The following is a 19,630-nucleotide window of genomic DNA, read 5'->3' on the forward strand; positions in this document are numbered from 1 at the left end:
GGCAATTGGAGTTGGAACTCGGGCACGTGCGGGTGAGCGACGGAACGCGGGCACGTGCGGGTGAGCGACGGAACGCGGGCATGCGCGGGTGAGCGACGGAACTCGGGCACGCACAAGTGAACGATGGAACGTGGGCATGCGCGGGTGAGCGTCGGAACTGTATTCGGTTAATGATTAAACAGAGTGTTTACACGACGTGTGGACCTCCTCAACATCTTCAATTTAAACCAGCAACTGCAGTTCTTTCCTACAATTCTTGAATCAGTGCAACCTAACCATGGCACAGTGGAGCAGGAGACTGTCACACCCGTTAGATTAAATAGCTCCAATTTGCCAGGGAGGGGTGGAGGGGAGGGAGTTAACAGAGAGGGGTGTAGAGACCGGAGGGGAGGGGTTTACAGAGACAGGGAGAGGGTTGTAGGGGAGGGTTTGGGGTTTAGGGGCCAGAGGGAGGATTATAAAGAGAGGGAGGTGTGTAAAGGTCAGAGGGACGGGGGTTACATAGACTGGAGGGGTGCAGTGGCTAAAGGGGAGGGAAGGAGGTTACAGAAACAGGGGGATGTAGGGGTGGGATGGGAGAGGGTTACAGAGACGAGGAGAGTGGTGTAGGGGCCGGATGGATGGGAGGGTGTTACAGAGTTGAGTGTAGGGGTCAGAGGGGAGGGGGTTACAGAGATGGGGAGAGGTGTGAAGGGGAGCCGAGGGGGTTACAGAGACTGGGAGAGTGGTGTAGGGGCCGAAGGGGAGGGGGGTTACAGAGACGGGGAGAGGGGTGAAGGGGCCGGAGGGGAGGGGAGGGGGTTACAGAGAGGGGTGTAGGGGCCGAAGGGGAGGGGGTTACAGAGACGGGGAGAGGGGTGAAGGAGCCGGAGGGGAGGGGGTTACAGGGACGGTGAGAGGGGTGAAGGGGCCAGAGGGGAGGGGAGGGGGTTACAGAGACGGGGAGGGGGTTACAGAGACGGGGAGAGGGGTGTAGGGGCCGGATGGATGGGAGGGTGTTACAGAGTTGAGGAGTGTAGGGGTCAGAGGGGACGGGTTATAGAGACAGGAGTGCAGGGGTTAGAGGGGAGGGGGTTACAGAGTCATAGGGGTGGAGGAGGTCACAGAGATGGGGACGAGAGTGCGTGCCCGTTTTCCGGGGTTACGTCCGTACGCGGGTGGCACTGGAGAGGAACCAGGCACTGTCCATGGGCATTCTGGGGGATTTCCGGGACCGCTGGGCACCACGGGGGTGGAATGCATCCTGGACAAGGAATGTATCGTAGTTGTATAGTAGTTCATTTAGTATATTTGTTTGTCTTGTATTCTGGTGGTGGGTTCTGTTTTGTTTTATTGTATTTTAAATATGATTTTTAATAACTGAATAAATTGAGTCGAAGTCATGCCCCATCAGGGATGAAAAGGGTTAACTGTTTGCTGATAAAGAAATACTTCCTTATTTTACTTCCGTTTCTTGATGTAAATTTTCCCCTCCACACATTCTTGTTCTCCACACAGTGACGGCCGCTGAAGACAAGGACACTGGCCCGCTGATAGATTGTCAGTCGATACTCCAGAGACGAGCAGCGGACAGAACCCAGGTACGCAATTCCGTGTCTGTTAGCTCGTTCCCACGATCAAACACCTGTTTAGTTGAGTTGTGATTTTGTACAGAGTCTGATCACTGAAAGACTTGTGTATTAAGGTAACTGCACCGAAGATAGACACAAAGCGCTGGAGTAACTCAGCGGGACAGGCAGCATCTCTGGAGATTAGATTAGTTTAGTGGCAGCATCTCTGGAGTTTAGATTAGCAATTCACTGGATGCTTTCAAGAGAGAGTTAGATTTAGCTCTTAGGACTACCGGAATCGAGGGATATGGGGAGAAAGCACGAACGGATTACTGCTTTCGGGTGATCTGCCATGATCATATTGAATAGCGGTGCTGGTTCGAAGGGCCGAATGGCCTACTCCTGCACCTATTTTCTATTATTCTATGTTTTCTATGTTTATTGTCATGTGTACCGAGAGACAACGAAAAGCTTTTGTTGCGTGCTAACAACAAAAGGGGAGTGTTTGCTAGTGCTGTCGGTGAGGATTTAAACTAATGTGGCAGGGGGATGGGAGCATGAGCAGAGAGATAGAGGGGTGTAAATCGAGGGTAGAAGCAATAGGTAGCAAGGTGAAAAGTAAAAGTGGCAGGCAGACAAATCCAGGGCAAAAATCAAAAAAGGCCACTTTTCAACATAATTGTATAATTGTAAGAGTGTTGTAAAAACAAGCCTGAAGGCTTTGTGTTTCAATGCAAAGAGCATTCGTGATAAGGTGGATGAGTTGAATGTGCAGATAGTTATTAATGAATATGATATAGTTGGGATTACGGAGACATGGCTCAAGGGTGACCAAGGCTGGGAGCTGAACATCCAGGGATATTCAATATTCAGGAGGGATAGACAGAAAGGAAAAGGAGGTGGGGTAGCGTTGCTGGTTAGAGAGGAGATTAATGCAATAGAAAGGAAGGACATTAGCTTGGAGGATGTGGAATCGATATGGGTAGAGCTGCAAAACACTAAGGGGCAGAAAACGCTAGTGGAAGTTGTGTACAGGCCACCTAACAGTAGTAGTAGAGTTGGGGATGGCATCAAACAGGAAATTAGAAATGCGTGCAACAAAGGTAAAACAGTTATAATGGGTGACTTCAATCTACCTATAGTTTGGATGAATCAAATTGGCAGAGGTGCTGAGGAAGAGGATTTCTTGGAATGTATGCGGGATAGTTTTCTAAACCAACATGTAGAGGGAACCAACGAGAGGTCAGGCTATTCTAGACTGGGTATTGAGTAATGAGGGGTTAGTTAGCAGTCTTGATATGCGTGGCCCCTTGGGCAAGAGTGACCATAATATGGTTGAGTTCCTCATTAGGATGGAGAGTGACATAGTTAATTCAGAAACAACGGTTCTGAACTTAAAGAAAGGTAACTTTGAGGGTATGAGACGTAAATTGGCCAAGATAGACTGGCAATTGATTCTTAAAGGGTTGACGGTGGATATGCAATGGAAGGCATTTAAAGACCGCATGGATGAACTACAACAATTGTTCATCCCAGTTTGGCAAAAGAATAAATCAGGGAAGGTAGTGCATCTGTGGCTAACAAAGGAAATTAGGGATAGTATCAAAACAAATGATGAAGTATACAAATTAGCAAGAAAAAGCAGCCTACCAGAGGACTGGGAGACATTCAGAGTCCAGCAAAAGGGCTTAATTAGGAAAGGGAAAATATATTATGAAAGAAAACTGGCAGGGAACATAAAAACTGACTGCAAAAGCTTTTATAGATATGTGAAGAGAAAAAGATTGGTTAAAACAAATGTAGGTCCCTTCCAGTCAGAAACAGGTGAATTGATCATGAGGATAATTTTTCAAAACTCTTTAGATTCTGGAGTAGTTCCTGAGGATTGGAGGATAGCTAATGTAACCCCACTTTTCAAAAAGGGAGGGAGAGAGAAAACGGGGAATTACAGACCAGTTAGTCTAACATCGGTAGTGGGGGAAATGCTAGAGTCAGTTATTAAAGATGGGATAGCAGCACATTTGGAAAGTGGTGAAATCATTGGACAAAGTCAGCATGGATTTATGAAAGGTAAATCATGTCTGACAAATTTTTCGAGGATGTAACTAGTAGAGTGGATAAGGGAGAACCAGTGGATGTGTTATATCTGGTCTTCCAGAAGGCTTTCGACAAGGTCCCACATAAGAGATTAGTATGCAAACTTAAAGCACATGGTATTGTGGGTTCAGTATTGATGTGGATAGAGAACTGGCTGGCAGACAGGAAGCAAAGAGTAGGAATAAACGGGCCCTTTTCAGAATGGCAGGCAGTGACTAGTGGGGTACAGCAAGGCTCAGTGCTGGGACCCTAGCTATTTACAATATATATTAATGATTTGGACGAGGGAATTGAATGCAACATCTCCAAGTTTGCGGATGACACGAAGCTGGGGGGCAGTGTTAGCTGTGAGGAGGATGCTAGGAAGCTGCAAGGTGACTTGGATAGGTTAGGTGAGTGGGCAAATGCATGGCAGATGCAGTATAATTTGGATAAATGTGAGGTTATCCACTTTGGTGGCAAGAACAGGAAAGCAGACTATTATCTGAATGGTGGCCGATTAGGAAAAGGGGAGATGCAACGAGACCTGGGTGTCGTGGTACACCAGTCATTGAAAGTAGGCATGCAGGTGCAGCAGGCAGTGAAAAAAGTGAATGGTATGTTGGCATTCATCCCCAGCGAGGGGATTTGAGTATAGGATTAGGGAAGTTCTGCTGCAGTTGTACAGGGCATTGGTGAGACCACACTTGGAGTATTGCGTACAGTTTTGGTCTCCTAATCTGAGGAAAGACATTCTTGCCATAGAAGGAGTACAGAGAAGGTTCACCAGATTGATTCCTGGGATGGCAGGACTTTCATATGAAGAAAGACTGGATAGACTCGGCTTGTACTCGCTGGAATTTAGAAGATTGAGGGGGGATCTTATAGAAACTTACAAAATTCTTAAGGGGTTGGACAGGCTAGATGCAGGAAGATTGTTCCCGATGTTGGGGAAGTCCAGAACAAGGGGTCACAGTTTAAGGATAAGGGGGAAGTCTTTTAGGACCGAGATGAGAACTTTTTTTTCACACAGAGTGGTGAATCTGTGGAATTCTCTGCCGCAGAGATAGTTGAGGCCAGTTCATTGGATATATTTAAGAGGGAGTTAGATGTGGCCCTTGTGGCTAAGGGGATCAGGGGGTATGGAGAGAAGGCAGATACGGGATACTGAGTTGGATGATCAGCCATGATCATATTGAATGGCGGTGCAGGCTCGAAGGGCTGAATGGCCTACTCCTGCACCTATTTTCTATGTTTATTGTCAAGTGTACCGAGAAGCTTTTGTTGCATGCTAACCAGTCAGTGGAAAGACAACACATGATTACAATCGATGATAGACACAAAATGCTGGAGTAACTCAGTGGGACAGGCAGCATCTCTGGAAAGAAGAAGGGTCTCAATCCTTAATGTCACCCATTCCTTCTATCCAGAGATGCTGCCTGTCCCCGCTGAGTTACGCAGCATTTTGTGTCTATCTACCGTTTAAACCAGCATCTGCAGTTCCTTCCTACACATGATTACAATTGTTCCATTTACAGTGTACAGATACATGATAAGGAAATAATGTTTAGTGCAAGGTAAAGCCAGCAAAGTCTGATCAAGGACAGTCCGAGGGTCATCAAAGAGGTAGTTAGTAGCTCAGCACTGCTCTCTGGTTGTGGTAGGATTATTCAGTTGGAAGGAGATGAGGAGGAATATCTTTAGTCAGAAGGTGATGAATCTGAGGAGGCAAAGTCAGTGGATGTATTTAAGGCAGAGATAGATGGATTCTTGATTAGTATGGATGTCAGAGGTTATGGGGAGTAGGCAGGAGAATTGGGTTAGGAGGGAGAGATAGATCAGTCACGATTGAATGGCGGGGTAGATTTGATGGGCCGAATGGCCTAATTCTGCTCCTATCACTTATGACCTTATATGGTACGACTTGCCTGGGCTGCAGGCAAACACTGAATCCTGGTACACATGGTAATTGTACAACTATACCAATAGATGGGCCAAAAAAGGGCTGGCATGGACGTGGTGGGCCAAAGAGCCTGTTGCTGTGTGGATGGAACTGTTCCCCAACCAAGCTGCGATGCATCCTGATAAGATGCTTTCTAACGGGCCCTTCGGGGAGTGGAGTGGGGAGACTGCTTTGTGTGATGGAGTGGGTGATATCCACGTTGGGGGCACGGTGGTGCAACAGTAGAGTTGCTGCCTCACAGCACCAGAGACCCGGGTTCGATCCTGATTGCAGGTGCTTGTCTGTACAGAGTTTGCCTGTTTACATATTGTTTTCTGCTGCTGCAAGTAAGAATTTCATTGTACTATCTGGGACATGTGACAATAAAACATTCTTGAATCTGGGCTCTTGACCTGTTTGGGTTTCCTCTGGTTTCCTCCCACATTCCAAAGACGTGCAGGTTTCTAGGCTAATCGGCTTGCCAAAATTGTAAATTGTCCCTAGTTGGTGTCGGATAGTGCTAGTGTGCGGGGATCGTTGGTCAGCATGGACTCGGTGGGCCGAAGGGTCCGGTTCCATGCTGTATCGCTAAACTAAACACAGAACTAGTGTGTGAACGGGTGATCGCTGGTCAGCGCGGACTCGGTGGGCCGAGGGGGCCTGTTTCCGCACCGTATCTCTAAACTAAGCTGTCAGTAATTTCTTGTGGCCTTGGGCAGAGCTGCTGCCAAACCAAGGTGTGATGCAACCCAACAGTGTTCTTTCACAGTTCATGTGGAGAGGTTGCTGTGAGTCACTGGAGAAATGTCCAACTTCCTTCATCTTTTGGGCAAGATGAGACTTGAGTGTGCTTTATTGACCACAGCTTCAATGTAGCTGATGCAGCTGTTGGTGATATTTACAGTCATAAGTGAGAGGAGCAGAATTAGGCCATTGAGCCCATCAAGTCCACTCTGCCATTCAATCATGGCTGATCTTCTCTCCCTCCTAACCCCATTCTCCTGCCTTCTCCCACAGATTCACCACCCTCTGGCTAAAGAAATTCCTCCTCATCTCCTTCGTAAAGGAACGTCTAATTCTGAGGCTGTGCCCTCTAGTCCTAGACTCTCCCACTCTATCCAAGCCTTTCACTATTAGGTACGTTTCAATGAGGTTACCCCTTATTCTTCTAAACTCCAGCGAGTACAGGCCCTGTGCCGACATATGTTAAGTAATCATTGTCATAAACCTCTGGACCCTCTCCAGTACATCCCTCCTCATATATAGGGTCCAAAACTGCTCCCTAAACTCCATATGCGATCTGACCAGCATGTTATAAAGCCTCAGCATTTAATCATTTTATGGTCACTACCTCCAAACTGTTTTTTACCATAATCACCCACCAGTTTAAATTCCATTTGGAATATTTTGGAGGACCAAGAACCAAGAACCACCCTGATCAAATCTGGTTCGTTACACAATAGTTTTAGTTCTTAGTTTTAGAGATACAGAGTGGAAACAGGCCCTTCGGCCCACTGAGTCTGCGCCGACCATCGATCGCCCATTCACACACTAGTTCTATGTTGAGTTTAGAGATACAAAGCGCATACAGGCCCTTCGGACCACCGAGTCCGCTCTGACCAGCGATCCCCGCTCACAACTCTTTGGAGTGTGGGAGGAAACCGGAGCACAGGGAGAACGTACAAACTCCGTACAGACAGCACCCATAGTCAGGATCGAACCCGGGTCTCTGGCGCTGTGAGGCAGCAGCTCTACCACTGCTCCACTGTGCCACCCAAATACCAATGCCAAACCAAATTGCTTGGTATGCTCGATTACAAGCTGCTCTGAGAAGCCATCTCAAAGACACTCCACAAATGCCTTCTCGAATTTCTCGCACCAACTTGAATTTCCCAGTCTACCTACATATTGATCCCCTCCATGACCTTTATCCTGCTGCAACTTTACACCACCTGCCTTGCAAACCACAACGTCACAAATTTCCATATCACCTGAAAATTTGCAAATTATACTTTCTCCCACTAGAGACACAAAAGACTACAGATGCTGGATTCTGCATCAACACTCCATGTGCTGATGGAACTCAGAGGCTCAGGCAGCTTTTCCCAAGTTCATGAGATACAAGAGCAGATTTAGGCCATTTGGCCCATTGAGTCCACTCTGCCATTCAATCGTGGCTGATCTATCTTTCCCTCTCGACCCCATTCTCCTGCCTTCTCCCCATACCCCCTGTCTCTGCTATCATTAAGAGCTCTATCTATCTCTTGAAAGCATCCAGAAAATTGGCCTCCACTGCCTTCTGCGGCAGAGAATTCCACAGATTTACAACTCTCTGACTGAAAAAGTTTTTCCTCATTTCCATTCTAAATGGCCTACCCCTTATTCTTAAACGGTGGCCCCTGGTTCTGGTCTCTCCCAACATCGGGAACATGTTTCCTGCCTCTAGCGTGTCCAATCCCTTAATAATTTTATATTGTTCAATAAAGATCCCCTCTCATCCTTCTAAATTCCAGTGTATATAAGCCCTGTCGCTCCAGTCTTTCGAGATACGACAGTCCCGCCATTCCGGGAATTAACCTAGTGAACCTTCGCTGCACTTCAATAGCAAGACCAAAACTGCACACCGTACTCCAGGTGCGGTCTCACTAGGGCCCTGTACAACTGCAGGGCCTCTTTGCTTTTATACTCAAATCCTCTTGTCATGAAGGCGAACATCCCATTAGCTTTCTTCACTGCCTGCTGCACCTGCATGCTTACTTTCAGTGACTAATGAACAAGTACACCCAGATCTCTTTGTACTTCCCCTTTTCATAACTTGACACTGTTCAGATAATAATCTGCCTTCCTGTTCTTACCACCAAAGTGGATAACCTCACATTTATCCACATTAAACTGCATCTGCCATGCATCCGCCCACTCCTTCCTAAAGGTAGTGTAAGATTCCAAGAAAGCAGATGTGGCTGTTTGCAAGAAAGCAGACCCGGGTTCGATCCTGACTATGGGTGCTATCTGTACGGAGTTTGTACGTTGTCCCCGTGACCTGCGTGGGTTTTCACCGGGACCTCCAGTTTCCACCCACACTCCAGGTTTGTAGGTTAATTGGCTTGGTCTAATTATAAATCGTCCCTAGCGTGTGTAGGGTAACGTTAGTGTGCGGGGATCGCTGGTCGGTGCGGACTTGGTGGGCCGAAGGACCTGTTTCCACGCTGTATCTCTAAACTAAACACAGAACTAGTGTGTGAATGGGTGAGCGATAGTCAGCGTGGACTCGGTGGGCGGAAGGACCTGTTTCGACGCTGTATCGCCAAACTAAACGTAGAACTAGAGGGTGAACGGGAGATCGATGGTCAGCGTGGACTCGGTGGGCCTGTTTCCGCACTGTATATAATAAGCATAGAACTGGAGTGTGAACGTGTGATTGTTGGTCGGCATGGACTCGGTGGGCCGAAGGGCCTGTTTTCGTGCTGTATCTCTTAACTGAACTAAAGTAAACCAAATGTTGCTATTGTACTTGCCTCAACTACTTCCTCCGGCAGCTTGGTCCACAAACCCACACGACCCCTCATCAACCTCTGTATGAATCGTCTCTTACTTCCACGTTAGTAATGATCAGCTTAGAGGCCCAAGCTGTTCCTCAGATACCTTCCCTAATGCATGTACCGGGCACCTTGTGGAACGTAACCACATGGCAGACCAGTAGCCGTTGATGCCAGTTAAGTTTAGTTTTCTAGTTTAGAGATACCGCGTGGAAACAGGCCCTTCAGCCCACCGAGTCCGTGCCGACCAGCGATCGCCCGTTCACACACTAGTTCTGTGTTTAGTTTAGAGATACAGCGTGGAAACAGGCCCATCGGCCCACTGAATCCGTGCCGACCACTGACCAAAGCTATCTTACACACACTTGGGACAAATTTTTTTTTTTACTGAAGCCTAATTAACCTACAACTTTGGAGTGTGGAATGAAACCGGAGATCCCGGAGAAAACCCACGCAGGTCACAGGGAGACCGTGCAAACTCCGTACAGACAGCACCTGTACTCGGGATTGAAGTCGGGTCTCTGGCGCTGTGAGGCAGCAACTCTCCCGTTGCGCCACTGTGCGCCATCATGTTACTTGGCAAAGATTAGCGGGAAGTCTAACCATTGGGAAGCTTTAAAAAGCCAACGGAAGGCAACCAAGTTGCTCGTAAGTTGATGTGATAGGAGCAGAATTAGGCCATTCGGCCCATTAAATCATGGCTGATCTGTCACTCCTAACTCCATTCTCTTGCCTTCTCCCCATAACCCCTGATATCCGTACTAATGTTTTTGTATGGCTGTATGGTAATTCAAATTTCATTGTACCTCAATTGGTACATGTGACAATAAACTGACCTTGAAACCTTGACTTGGCCTTCTGTGGCAAAGAATTCCAGATTCGCCACCCTCTGACTAAAGAAATTCCTCCTCATGGCCACAGTTTAAAAATAAGGGGTAGACCATTTAGAACGGAGATGAGGAAAAACTTTTTCAGTCAGAGAGTTGTAAATCTGTGGAATTCTCTGCCTCAGAAAGCAGTTCTCAGAACCAGAGGGTGAAGGGGTGACCGTTGGTCGGCATGGACTTGGTGGGCCGAAAGGCCTGTTTTCGCACTGTATCTCTTAACTGAACTAAATGTTGCTATTGTACTTGCCTCAACTACTTCCTCCGGCAGCTTGTTCCACAAACCCACACGACCCCTCATCAACCTCTGTATGAATAGCCTCTTACTTCCACATTAGTAATGATCAGCTTAGAGCCCCACGCTGTTCCTCAGACACCTTCCCTAATGCATGAACCGGGCACCTTGTGGAACGTACCCACATGGCAGACCAGTAGCCATTGATGTCAGTTGAGTTTAATTTCCTAGTTTAGAGATACAGCGTGGAAACAGGCCCTTCAGCCCACAGAGTCCGTGCCGACCAGTGACCAACGCTTTCCTACACACACTTGGGACAAATTACCCGTACGTCTTGGGAGCGTGGAATGAAACCGGAGATCCCGGAGAAAATCCATGCAGGTCACAGGGAGAACGTACAAACTCCGTACAGACAGCACGTGTAGTCGGGATCGAAGTCGGGTCTCTGGCGTTGTGAGGCACCAACTCTACTGATGCGCCATCATGTTACTTGGCAAAGATTAGCGGGAAGTCTAACCATTGGGAAGCTTTAAAAAGCAAACGGAAGGCAACTATATTGCTCATATGTTCATAAGTGATGGGAGCAGAATTAGGCCATTCGGCCCATTAAATCATGGCTGATCTGTCACTCCTAACCCCCTTCTCCTGCCTTCTTCCCAGAACCCCTGACACCCGTACTAATTTATTAGTATGGCTGTATGGTAATTTAAATTTCATTGTACCTCAATTGGTACATGTGACAATAAACTGACCTTGAAACCTTGACTTGGCCTCCACATCCTTCTGTGGCAAAGAATTCCACAGATTCGCCACCCTCTGACTAAAGAAATTCCTCCTCATGTCCTTCATAAAAGAACGTCCTTTAATTCTGAGGCTGTGACCTCTCCCACTATTCGAAATATCCTGGTCATATCCACTCTCTCCAAGCATTTCACTATTCGGTAATTTTCAATGACGTTCCCCTCATTCTTCTAAACTCCAGCGAGCACAGGCCCAGTGCCGACAAACGCTCATCATATGCAAACCCACTCATTCCTGGGATCGTTCTTGTAAACCTCCTCTGGATCCTCTCCAGAGCCAGCACATCCTTCCTCAGATACGGGGCTCAAATGCCGGAGATGCGATTGTTTTCCAGATGGTATCTCTGGTCGCTCTGAGGCCTAACATCATGGAGCTGGAGGCCTTGCTCGGGACTGACTTTGAGCCCCACCACGGGGCCACGGACTTACCATCAGAGCCTGTGATCCTTTGCCTTGGACTTCAGCATCGAGGAGCTCACAGTCTCGGGTAGAGACCGATGTCGGGAAGCTCCAAGCTGCAGAAGGTTCGACCAGCCCCGACCCAGGGTCAGATCGCCGGCATGGGGAGCTGAGATTCTGACGACACTTACTCACTCCATCCCCCCTCAACTCCCCTTAAAACTGCCCCGGGGCCGGGGGTGGACGAGGGTGGAGAGGAAAGGGGAGGGAGCCACTCACTGCGGCCCCGGGCAGCCATCGCGGCGGCCAGCAGCAGGAGATCTCTCCTCCCCCCCTCATTGGGCGCCACTCCCGTCACTCGGGCTGGTCCCGCCTCCCTCCGAGCTGCAACCCTCCCCCAACTGCGCACGCAAGGATCCGGCGGCCATCTTGCGTAAGTATTAGATCAACGGGCCCCAACTGCGCAGGCACGGACCCGTTGGGTTCCCATTGTGATGTCAAACACGGAGGTAGCCAATCAGGATGTGCCGGACCCCACGTGGGGGGAGGTGCTAGAGCCAATCAAATTTATTAAAGTTTAAAAAGTGATCTTTTAAAGTTTAAAAGGTGGATAACTTTTAAAATAAAGCAGCCATTTGAACCTCAGGCCAATGGTGAGTAAGTTGGGCCTAAAATTGTTGCGCTATCGTGTACCGTTTTGGCTGTATTTTGGGTACGTACGGACAAACAAACAAGATGAGAGTTTTAGTAATACACTAGAGCAAGTGGACCAGTTGGGCCCAAACCTCTCCTGCATTGGTGCAGCACCCTCTCTTCCCCCTCACCTCCACACCGCTCCCCTCCCCCCACCCCTGGCCCCTCCTACACTCCCCTCCCACTCCCTCCATTCCCCTCCCCCTCAACCTCCATCCCCCTCAACCCCCCTTATCCTCCCTCCTCCCCCCCTCCCTCCCTTGGATATAGATTTAACGTTTAAAATGTGAATAACTTTTAAAATATAACACCGATTTCACTGAAACTTCTTCCATTTGCACAAAAAGGGACAACGGTGAGTAAGGTGGGCCTAAAATTGTTGCGCTATCGTGTACGGTTTTGGCTGCAGTTCAAGAACAAACAAACAAACAAACGAGAGTTTTAGTATATAGATAGATAGATAGATAGATTGGTCGCTGGAGTTTTACTGCAATTACTTTCTCTTCCAGACCAGGAGATCGGGACACTGACGGGATCTCTGGGATCGGACGATGATCGGGAGATCGCTCTTCCTCCTGACCCTTCTCCAAGGTACCATCAGCAGCAACTCAGGTGTTTTCTGGCGAGGGGGCTTTTACTGGTCGGTGACTAGTGGAGTTCCGCAAGGTTTGGTGCTGGGACCGCTACGATCGTTTCGCTGAACACCCCTCCGCTCAGTCCGCCTGGACCAACCCGATCTCCCAGTTGCCAAACACTTTAACTCCCCCTCCTATTCCCACACTGTCCTTTGTCCTGGCCTCCTCCACTGTCAGAGTGAGGCCCAGCGCAAATTGGAGGAACAACATTTCATATTTCGCTTGGGCAGCTTACAACCCAGTGGTATGAATATTCAGTAGGAAAGAACTGCAGATGCTGGTTTAAATCGAAGGTAGACACAAAACGCTGAAGTAACTCAGCAGGACAGGCAGCATCTCTGGAGAGAAAGAATGGGTGACGTTTCGGGTCGAGACCCTTCTTCAGACTGTAGAAGGGTTTCGACCCGAAACGTCACCCATTCTTCGTCACTGGAAAGGGCGGTGAGGAGGGAGCGCCGTGCTGTGGGAGGGGCAGTGAGGAGGGAGCGCCGTGCTGTGGGAGGGGCAGTGTGGAGGGAGCTCCGTGCTGTGGGAGAGGCGGTGAGGAGGGAGTTCCGTGCTGTGGGAGGGGCGGTGAGGGAGTGCCGTGCTGTGGGAGGGGCAGTGAGGAAGGAGCATGGCACGGTGGGAGGGGCAGTGAGGAGGGAGCTCCGTGCTGTGGGAGGGGCGGTGAGGAGGGAGCTCCGTGCTGTGGGAGGGGCAGTGAGGGAGTGCCGTGCTGTGGGAGGGGCAGTGAGGAGGGAGCGTGGCACGGTGGGAGGGGCAGTGAGGAGGGAGTGATACAATGCGGGAGGGGCGGTGAGGAGGGAGAGCCACACTAAATGGAGGGGTGGTGAGGGAGCGCAAGATGTGCACCAGCTTCTCGTTCTCACCTCGCAAACAGCTAACAATCTGAAAGGTCACAACCTGAAACGTCACCCATTCCTTTTCTCCAGAGATACTGCCTGCCCCGCTGAGTTGCTCCAACATTTTGAGTCTATAAACAGCTAATAATGGTCTATTTCCTTAATCATCGTTCCTTTTTTGCAAAAATTTCATTTATTTGTTCTATATCTCTCCACATCACCGTCTATGTCTCCCATTTCCCTCTCATCTGACTCCAGTCTGAAGAAGGGTCTCGACCCAAAACGTCACCCATTCCTCCTCTCCAGAGAGGCTGCCTGTTCCGCTGAGGTACAATAGACAATAGGTGCAGGAGGAGGCCATTCGGCCCTTCGAGCCAGCACTGCCATTCAAAGTGATCATGGCTGATCATTCTCAATCAGTACCCCGTTCCTGCTTTCTCCCCATACCCCCTGACTCCGCTATCCTTAAGAGCTCTATTTAGCTCTCTCTTGAATGTATTCAGAGAATTGGCCTCCACTGCCCTCTGAGGCAGAGAATTCCACAGATTCACAACTCTCTGACTAAAAAAGTTTTTCCTCATCTCTGTTCTAAATGGCCGACCCCTTATTCTTAAACTGTGGCCCCTGGTTCTGGACTCCCCCAACATTGGGAACATGTTTCCTGCCTCTAACGTGTCCAACCCCTTAATAATTTTATACTTTTCGATAAGATCCCCTCTCATCCTTCTAAATTCCAGTGTATACAAACCTAGTCGCTCCAGTCTTTCAACATATGACAGTCCCGCCATTCCGGGGATTAACCTAGTAAACCTAAGCTGCATGCTGTCAATAGCAAGAATATCCTTCCTCAAATTTGGAGACCAAAACCGCACACAGTACAATAGACAATAGACAATAGACAATAGACAATAGGTGCAGGAGTAGGCCATTCAGCCCTTCGAGCCAGCACCGCCATTCAATGCGATCATGGATGATCACTCTCAATCAGTACCCCGTTCCTGCCTTCTCCCCATACCCCCTCACTCCGCTATCCTTAAGAGCTCTATCCAGCTCTCTCTTGAAAGCATCCAACGAACTGGCCTCCACTGCCTTCTGAGGCAGAGAATTCCACACCTTCACCACTCTCTGACTGAAAACGTTCTTCCTCATCTCCGTTCTAAATGGCCTACCCCTTATTCTTAAACTGTGGCCCCTTGTTCTGGACTCCCCCAACATTGGGAACATGTTTCCTGCCTCTAATGTGTCCAATCCCCTAATTATCTTATATGTTTCAATAAGATCCCCCCTCATCCTTCTAAATTCCAGTGTATACAAGCCCAATCGCTCCAGCCTTTCAACATACGACAGTCCCGCCATTCCGGGAATTAACCTAGTGAACCTACGCTGCACGCCCTCCATAGCAAGAATATCCTTCCTCAAATTTGGAGACCAAAACTGCACACAGTACTCCAGGTGCGGTCTCACCAGGGCCCGGTACAACTGTAGAAGGACCTCTTTGCTCCTATACTCAACTCCTCTTGTTATGAAGGCCAACATTCCATTGGCTTTCTTCACTGCCTGCTGTACCTGCATGCTTCCTTTCATTGACTGATGCACTAGGACACCCAGATCTCGTTGAACTCCCCCTCCTCCTAACTTGACACCATTCAGATAATAATCTGCCTTTCTATTCTTACCTCCAAAGTGAATAACCTCACACTTATCTACATTAAACTGCATCTGCCATGTATCCGCCCACTCACACAACCTGTCCAAGTCACCCTGCAGCCTTATTGCATATTCCTCACAATTCACACTACCCCCCAGCTTAGTATCATCTGCAAATTTGCTCATGGTACTTTTAATCCCTTCGTCTAAGTCATTAATGTATATCGTAAATAGCTGGGGTTCCAGCACCGAACCTTGCGGTACCCCACTGGTCACTGCCTGCCATTCCGAAAGGGACCCATTTATCCCCACTCTTTGCTTTCTGTCTGTCAACCAATTTTCTATCCATGTCAGTACCCTACCCCCAATACCATGTGCCCTAATTTTGCCCACTAATCTCCTATGTGGGACCTTGTCGAAGGCTTTCTGAAAGTCGAGGTACACCACATCCACTGACTCTCCCCTGTCAATTTTCCTAGTTACATCCTCAAAAAATTCCAGTAGATTTGTCAAGCATGATTTCCCCTTCGTAAATCCATGCTGACTCGGAATGATCCTGTTACTGCTATCCAAATGCTCAGCAATTTCGTCTTTTATAATTGACTCCAGCATCTTCCCCACCACTGATGTCAGACTAACTGGTCTATAATTACCCGTTTTCTCTCTCCCTCCTTTCTTAAAAAGTGGGATAACATTTGCTATCCTCCAATCCACAGGAACTGATCCTGAATCTATAGAACATTGAAAAATGATCTCCAATGCTTCCACTATTTCTAGAGCCACCTCCTTAAGTACCCTGGGATGCAGACCATCAGGCCCTGGGGATTTATCAGCCTTCAGTCCCATCAGTCTACCCAAAACCATTTCCTGCCTAATGTGGATTTCCTTCAGTTCCTCCATCACCCTAGGTTCTCCGGCCCCTAGAACATTTGGGAGATTGTGTGTATCTTCCTCAGTGAAGACAGATCCAAAGTAACGGTTTAACTCGTCTGCCATTTCTTTGTTCCCCATAATAAATTCCCCTGCTTCTGTCTTCAAGGGACCCACATTTGCCTTGACTATTTTTTTCCTCTTCACGTACCTAAAAAAACTTTTGCTATCCTCCTTTATATTATTGGCTAGTTTACCCTCGTACCTCATCTTTTCTCCCCGTATTGCCTTTTTAGTTAACTTTTGTTGCTCTTTAAAAGAGTCCCAATCCTCTGTCTTCCCACTCTTCTTTGCTATGTTATACTTCCTCTCCTTAATTTTTATGCTGTCCCTGACTTCCCTTGTCAGCCACAGGTGTCTCTTACTCCCCTTAGAGTCTTTCCGCCTCTTTGGAATAAATTGATCCTGCAACCTCTGCATTATTCCCAGGAATACCTGCCATTGCTGTTCTACCGTCTTCCCTGCTAGGGCCTCCTTCCAGTCAATTTTGGCCAGCTCCTGCCTCATGCCTCTGTAATCCCCTTTGCTATACTCCAGGTGTGGTCTCATTAGGGCCCTGTACAACTGCAGAAGGACCTCTTTGCTCCTATCCTCAACTCCTCTTGTTATGAAGGCCAACATTCCATTGGCTTTCTTCACTGCCTGCTGTACCTGCATGCTACCTTTCAGTGACTGATGCACTAAGACACCCAGATCACGTTGTACGTCCCCTTTTCCTAACTTGACACCATTCAGATAATAATCTGCCTTCCTATTACCACCAAAGTGGATAACCTCACACTTATCTACATTAAACTGCATCTGCCATGCATCTGCCCACTCACACAACCTGTCCAAGTCACCCTGCAACCTCATAGCATCTTCCTCACAGTTCACACTACCACCCGGCTTTGTATCATCCACTTTGTGTCTATCTTCAGTTTAAACCAGAATCTGCAGTTCCTTCCTGCATGGTACTAAAGATTGTTCCTTCTCTCCTCAGCCGAGGTGTCGGGACAGCTGTGGCCTGCGGACAATCCAGGAGATGTGACAGCGCAGAATGGCTGCGCAGAATGGCTGCACAGATTCCGTGTCACTACACTTACCCGCCGACTCAAAGGATTAAAGATCGGATGGGAATCTGGTATAACAGTGAGCAGCAGAGCAGGGATGCTTCTGTAGCCTTCCACTCCGGGAATCCCAGTCTAGAATCAACAAAGTTTCACCATCGGACCCGGCTGTCTGGAAATCTGAGAGCCAAGGACTGTTCCCTGGTTATAGACAACGTCACACAGGATGACGATGGTCCCTACTTTTTCAGAGTTGAATTCGCTGAGGGATGGCGTGTCAACTACCACCCTGTAACACGGCTCCATGTTATTGGTAAGTGCTTTGTATAATCACTCAACATCAGATGCTCAGCAGTGAGTGGGGAATAACATGAACTGTACACGTTCCCTGTACACACACACACACACACACCGCAGCATCAGGAGCCTCGGCTCATTTCTGACGATTACGATACCTCCAGTTTTTGTGCTATTATTAGGTTTGCATTGCCCATATACACTGATGAGCCAAAACATTATGACCACCTGCCTAATATGCTGTTGGTCCTCGGTGTGCCGCCAAAACAGCGCCGACCCACCGAGGCATGGACTGTACAAGCCCCCTGAAGGTTTCCTGTGGTATCTGGCACCAAAACATTAGCAGCAGATCCTTCAAATCCTGTAAGATGCGAGGTGGAGCCGCCGTGGATCGGATTTGTCGATCCGGCACATCCCACAGATGCTCAATCGGATTGAGATCTGGAGAATTTGGAGGCCAGGTCAACACCGTGAACACTTCATGTTCCTCAAACCATTCCCCAACAATGTGTGCAGTGTGGCAGGGCGCATTATTACCGGAAGTGACGTGAGAGGACGCTGGCGTTGTTTGTTCGCCGCTTCTCACCACTTCTATTTTTGGATTAATTTTGCCGTTTTTAAAAAGATTTCTCAGATTTGACCCAGTTCTGTTCTCTCTCCCCCTCAATCCTCCTCCTCGGTGATTTCAACATCCACATGGACTCCACTGACTCCACAATAACCGCTGACTTCACTGAAATACTCAACTGCTTTAACCTCACTCAACACGTAAATTTTCCCACCCATAACCGTGGGCACATTCTGGACCTTGTCTGCTCCACTGGACTAAATCTACATCACCTCTCTGGCTCCGACCCCACCCTCTCTGATCACTTAGCCATCACCATGTCTGTCAACATTCCCACCCCAGCTCCAAAGCAAAAACGCAAAATAAACTTCCGCAAGCCGAACTCTGTTTCACCTACCTCGCTCTCATCCTCCCTCTCTGAAATAATGTCCGCCTCTCCCTTCGTTGACCTCCACAGCCCCTCTGACCTCACTGACTACTACAACCGCACTCTCTCCTCCTGCCTCGACCAGCTTGCACCCATAAAAACCAAAACAGTTTCCTTCACCCACTCTGCTCCCTGGTTTACCCCTGAACTCCGCGTGATGAAAACTCATGCCCGCCAACTTGAAAGACTCCGCAACAAAACAGGTCTCACAATTCACTCCCAAGCCTACAAAGACCACATACAGCACTATAAAGATGCCCTCTCCCATGCCCACTCCACCTACTACTCTCAAATAATTCACTCTGGCTCCGGAAACCCAAAAACACTCTTCTCTACAATAAACAAACTCCTCAGCCCCCTGGACACCATCTCCCAATCATTCACAGTTGACAAATGCACCACTTTCCTTTCATTCTTCCAAAGCAAAATAGACAACATCTACAGCACCTTAACCACCAACGCACCTGCTCCCCCTCAAACCACCTGCCCCCCCTTATCCTGTCAGCCCCTGCCTCAGTTCTCCCCAATCTCCACCACCGACCTCTCTGACCTCTTCACAGGAATAAAAACTGCCACCTGCTCTCTGGACCCCATCCCCTCCAGCTTTGTCAAGGCCTGCCTTCCTGCTCTCTCTCCACTTATCACTGCAACAATAAACTCCTCCCTGTCCACTGGCATCGTCCCGCCATCCCTCAAAATCGCTGCTGTCACCCCCATTCTGAAAAAACCTGGTCTAAACCCTGACACCCCAAACAACTTCAGACCAATCTCCAACCTACCCTTTCTGTCCAAAGTTTTGGAACGTGCTGTACCTTCCCAACTCAAATATCACCTCTCTACCAATAACCTGTATGAAACTTTCCAATCCGGATTCCGCTCAAACCACTGTACTGAAACTGCGCTCCTCAAAATCACAAACGACATTCTCCTCTCCTCCGACGCTGGCAACCTCAACATCCTCATCCTACTTGACCTCAGCGCCGCCTTTGACACCATAAATCACTCCATTCTCCTCACCCGACTTGAAACCTCCCTTAACATCACCGGCACAGCCCTATCCTGGTTCAAATCTTACCTCTCTGACAGACACCAGTTCATCTCCATTAACAACTGTAAA

The 19,630-nt window shown here is 48.5% G+C and overlaps 1 protein-coding gene across 1 annotated transcript in view; it reads left to right on the forward strand.

The window, feature by feature from the left end:
• The first annotated feature begins 1,490 nt into the window (after positions 1 to 1,490).
• The window catches only part of LOC144612204 (myelin-associated glycoprotein-like), a 760,913-nt gene continuing 742,773 nt past the window's right edge, over positions 1,491 to 19,630 (forward strand). Inside the window, 4 exon segments of the mRNA XM_078431761.1 lie at positions 1,491 to 1,580; positions 12,625 to 12,706; positions 17,155 to 17,216; positions 17,219 to 17,534. Coding sequence (XP_078287887.1) covers positions 12,667 to 12,706; positions 17,155 to 17,216; positions 17,219 to 17,534 — 418 coding nt within the window. The 5' untranslated portion in view covers positions 1,491 to 1,580; positions 12,625 to 12,666.

This window comes from Rhinoraja longicauda, chromosome 43, assembly GCF_053455715.1.
Source record: "Rhinoraja longicauda isolate Sanriku21f chromosome 43, sRhiLon1.1, whole genome shotgun sequence".
Classification (NCBI taxonomy): domain Eukaryota; kingdom Metazoa; phylum Chordata; class Chondrichthyes; order Rajiformes; family Arhynchobatidae; genus Rhinoraja; species Rhinoraja longicauda.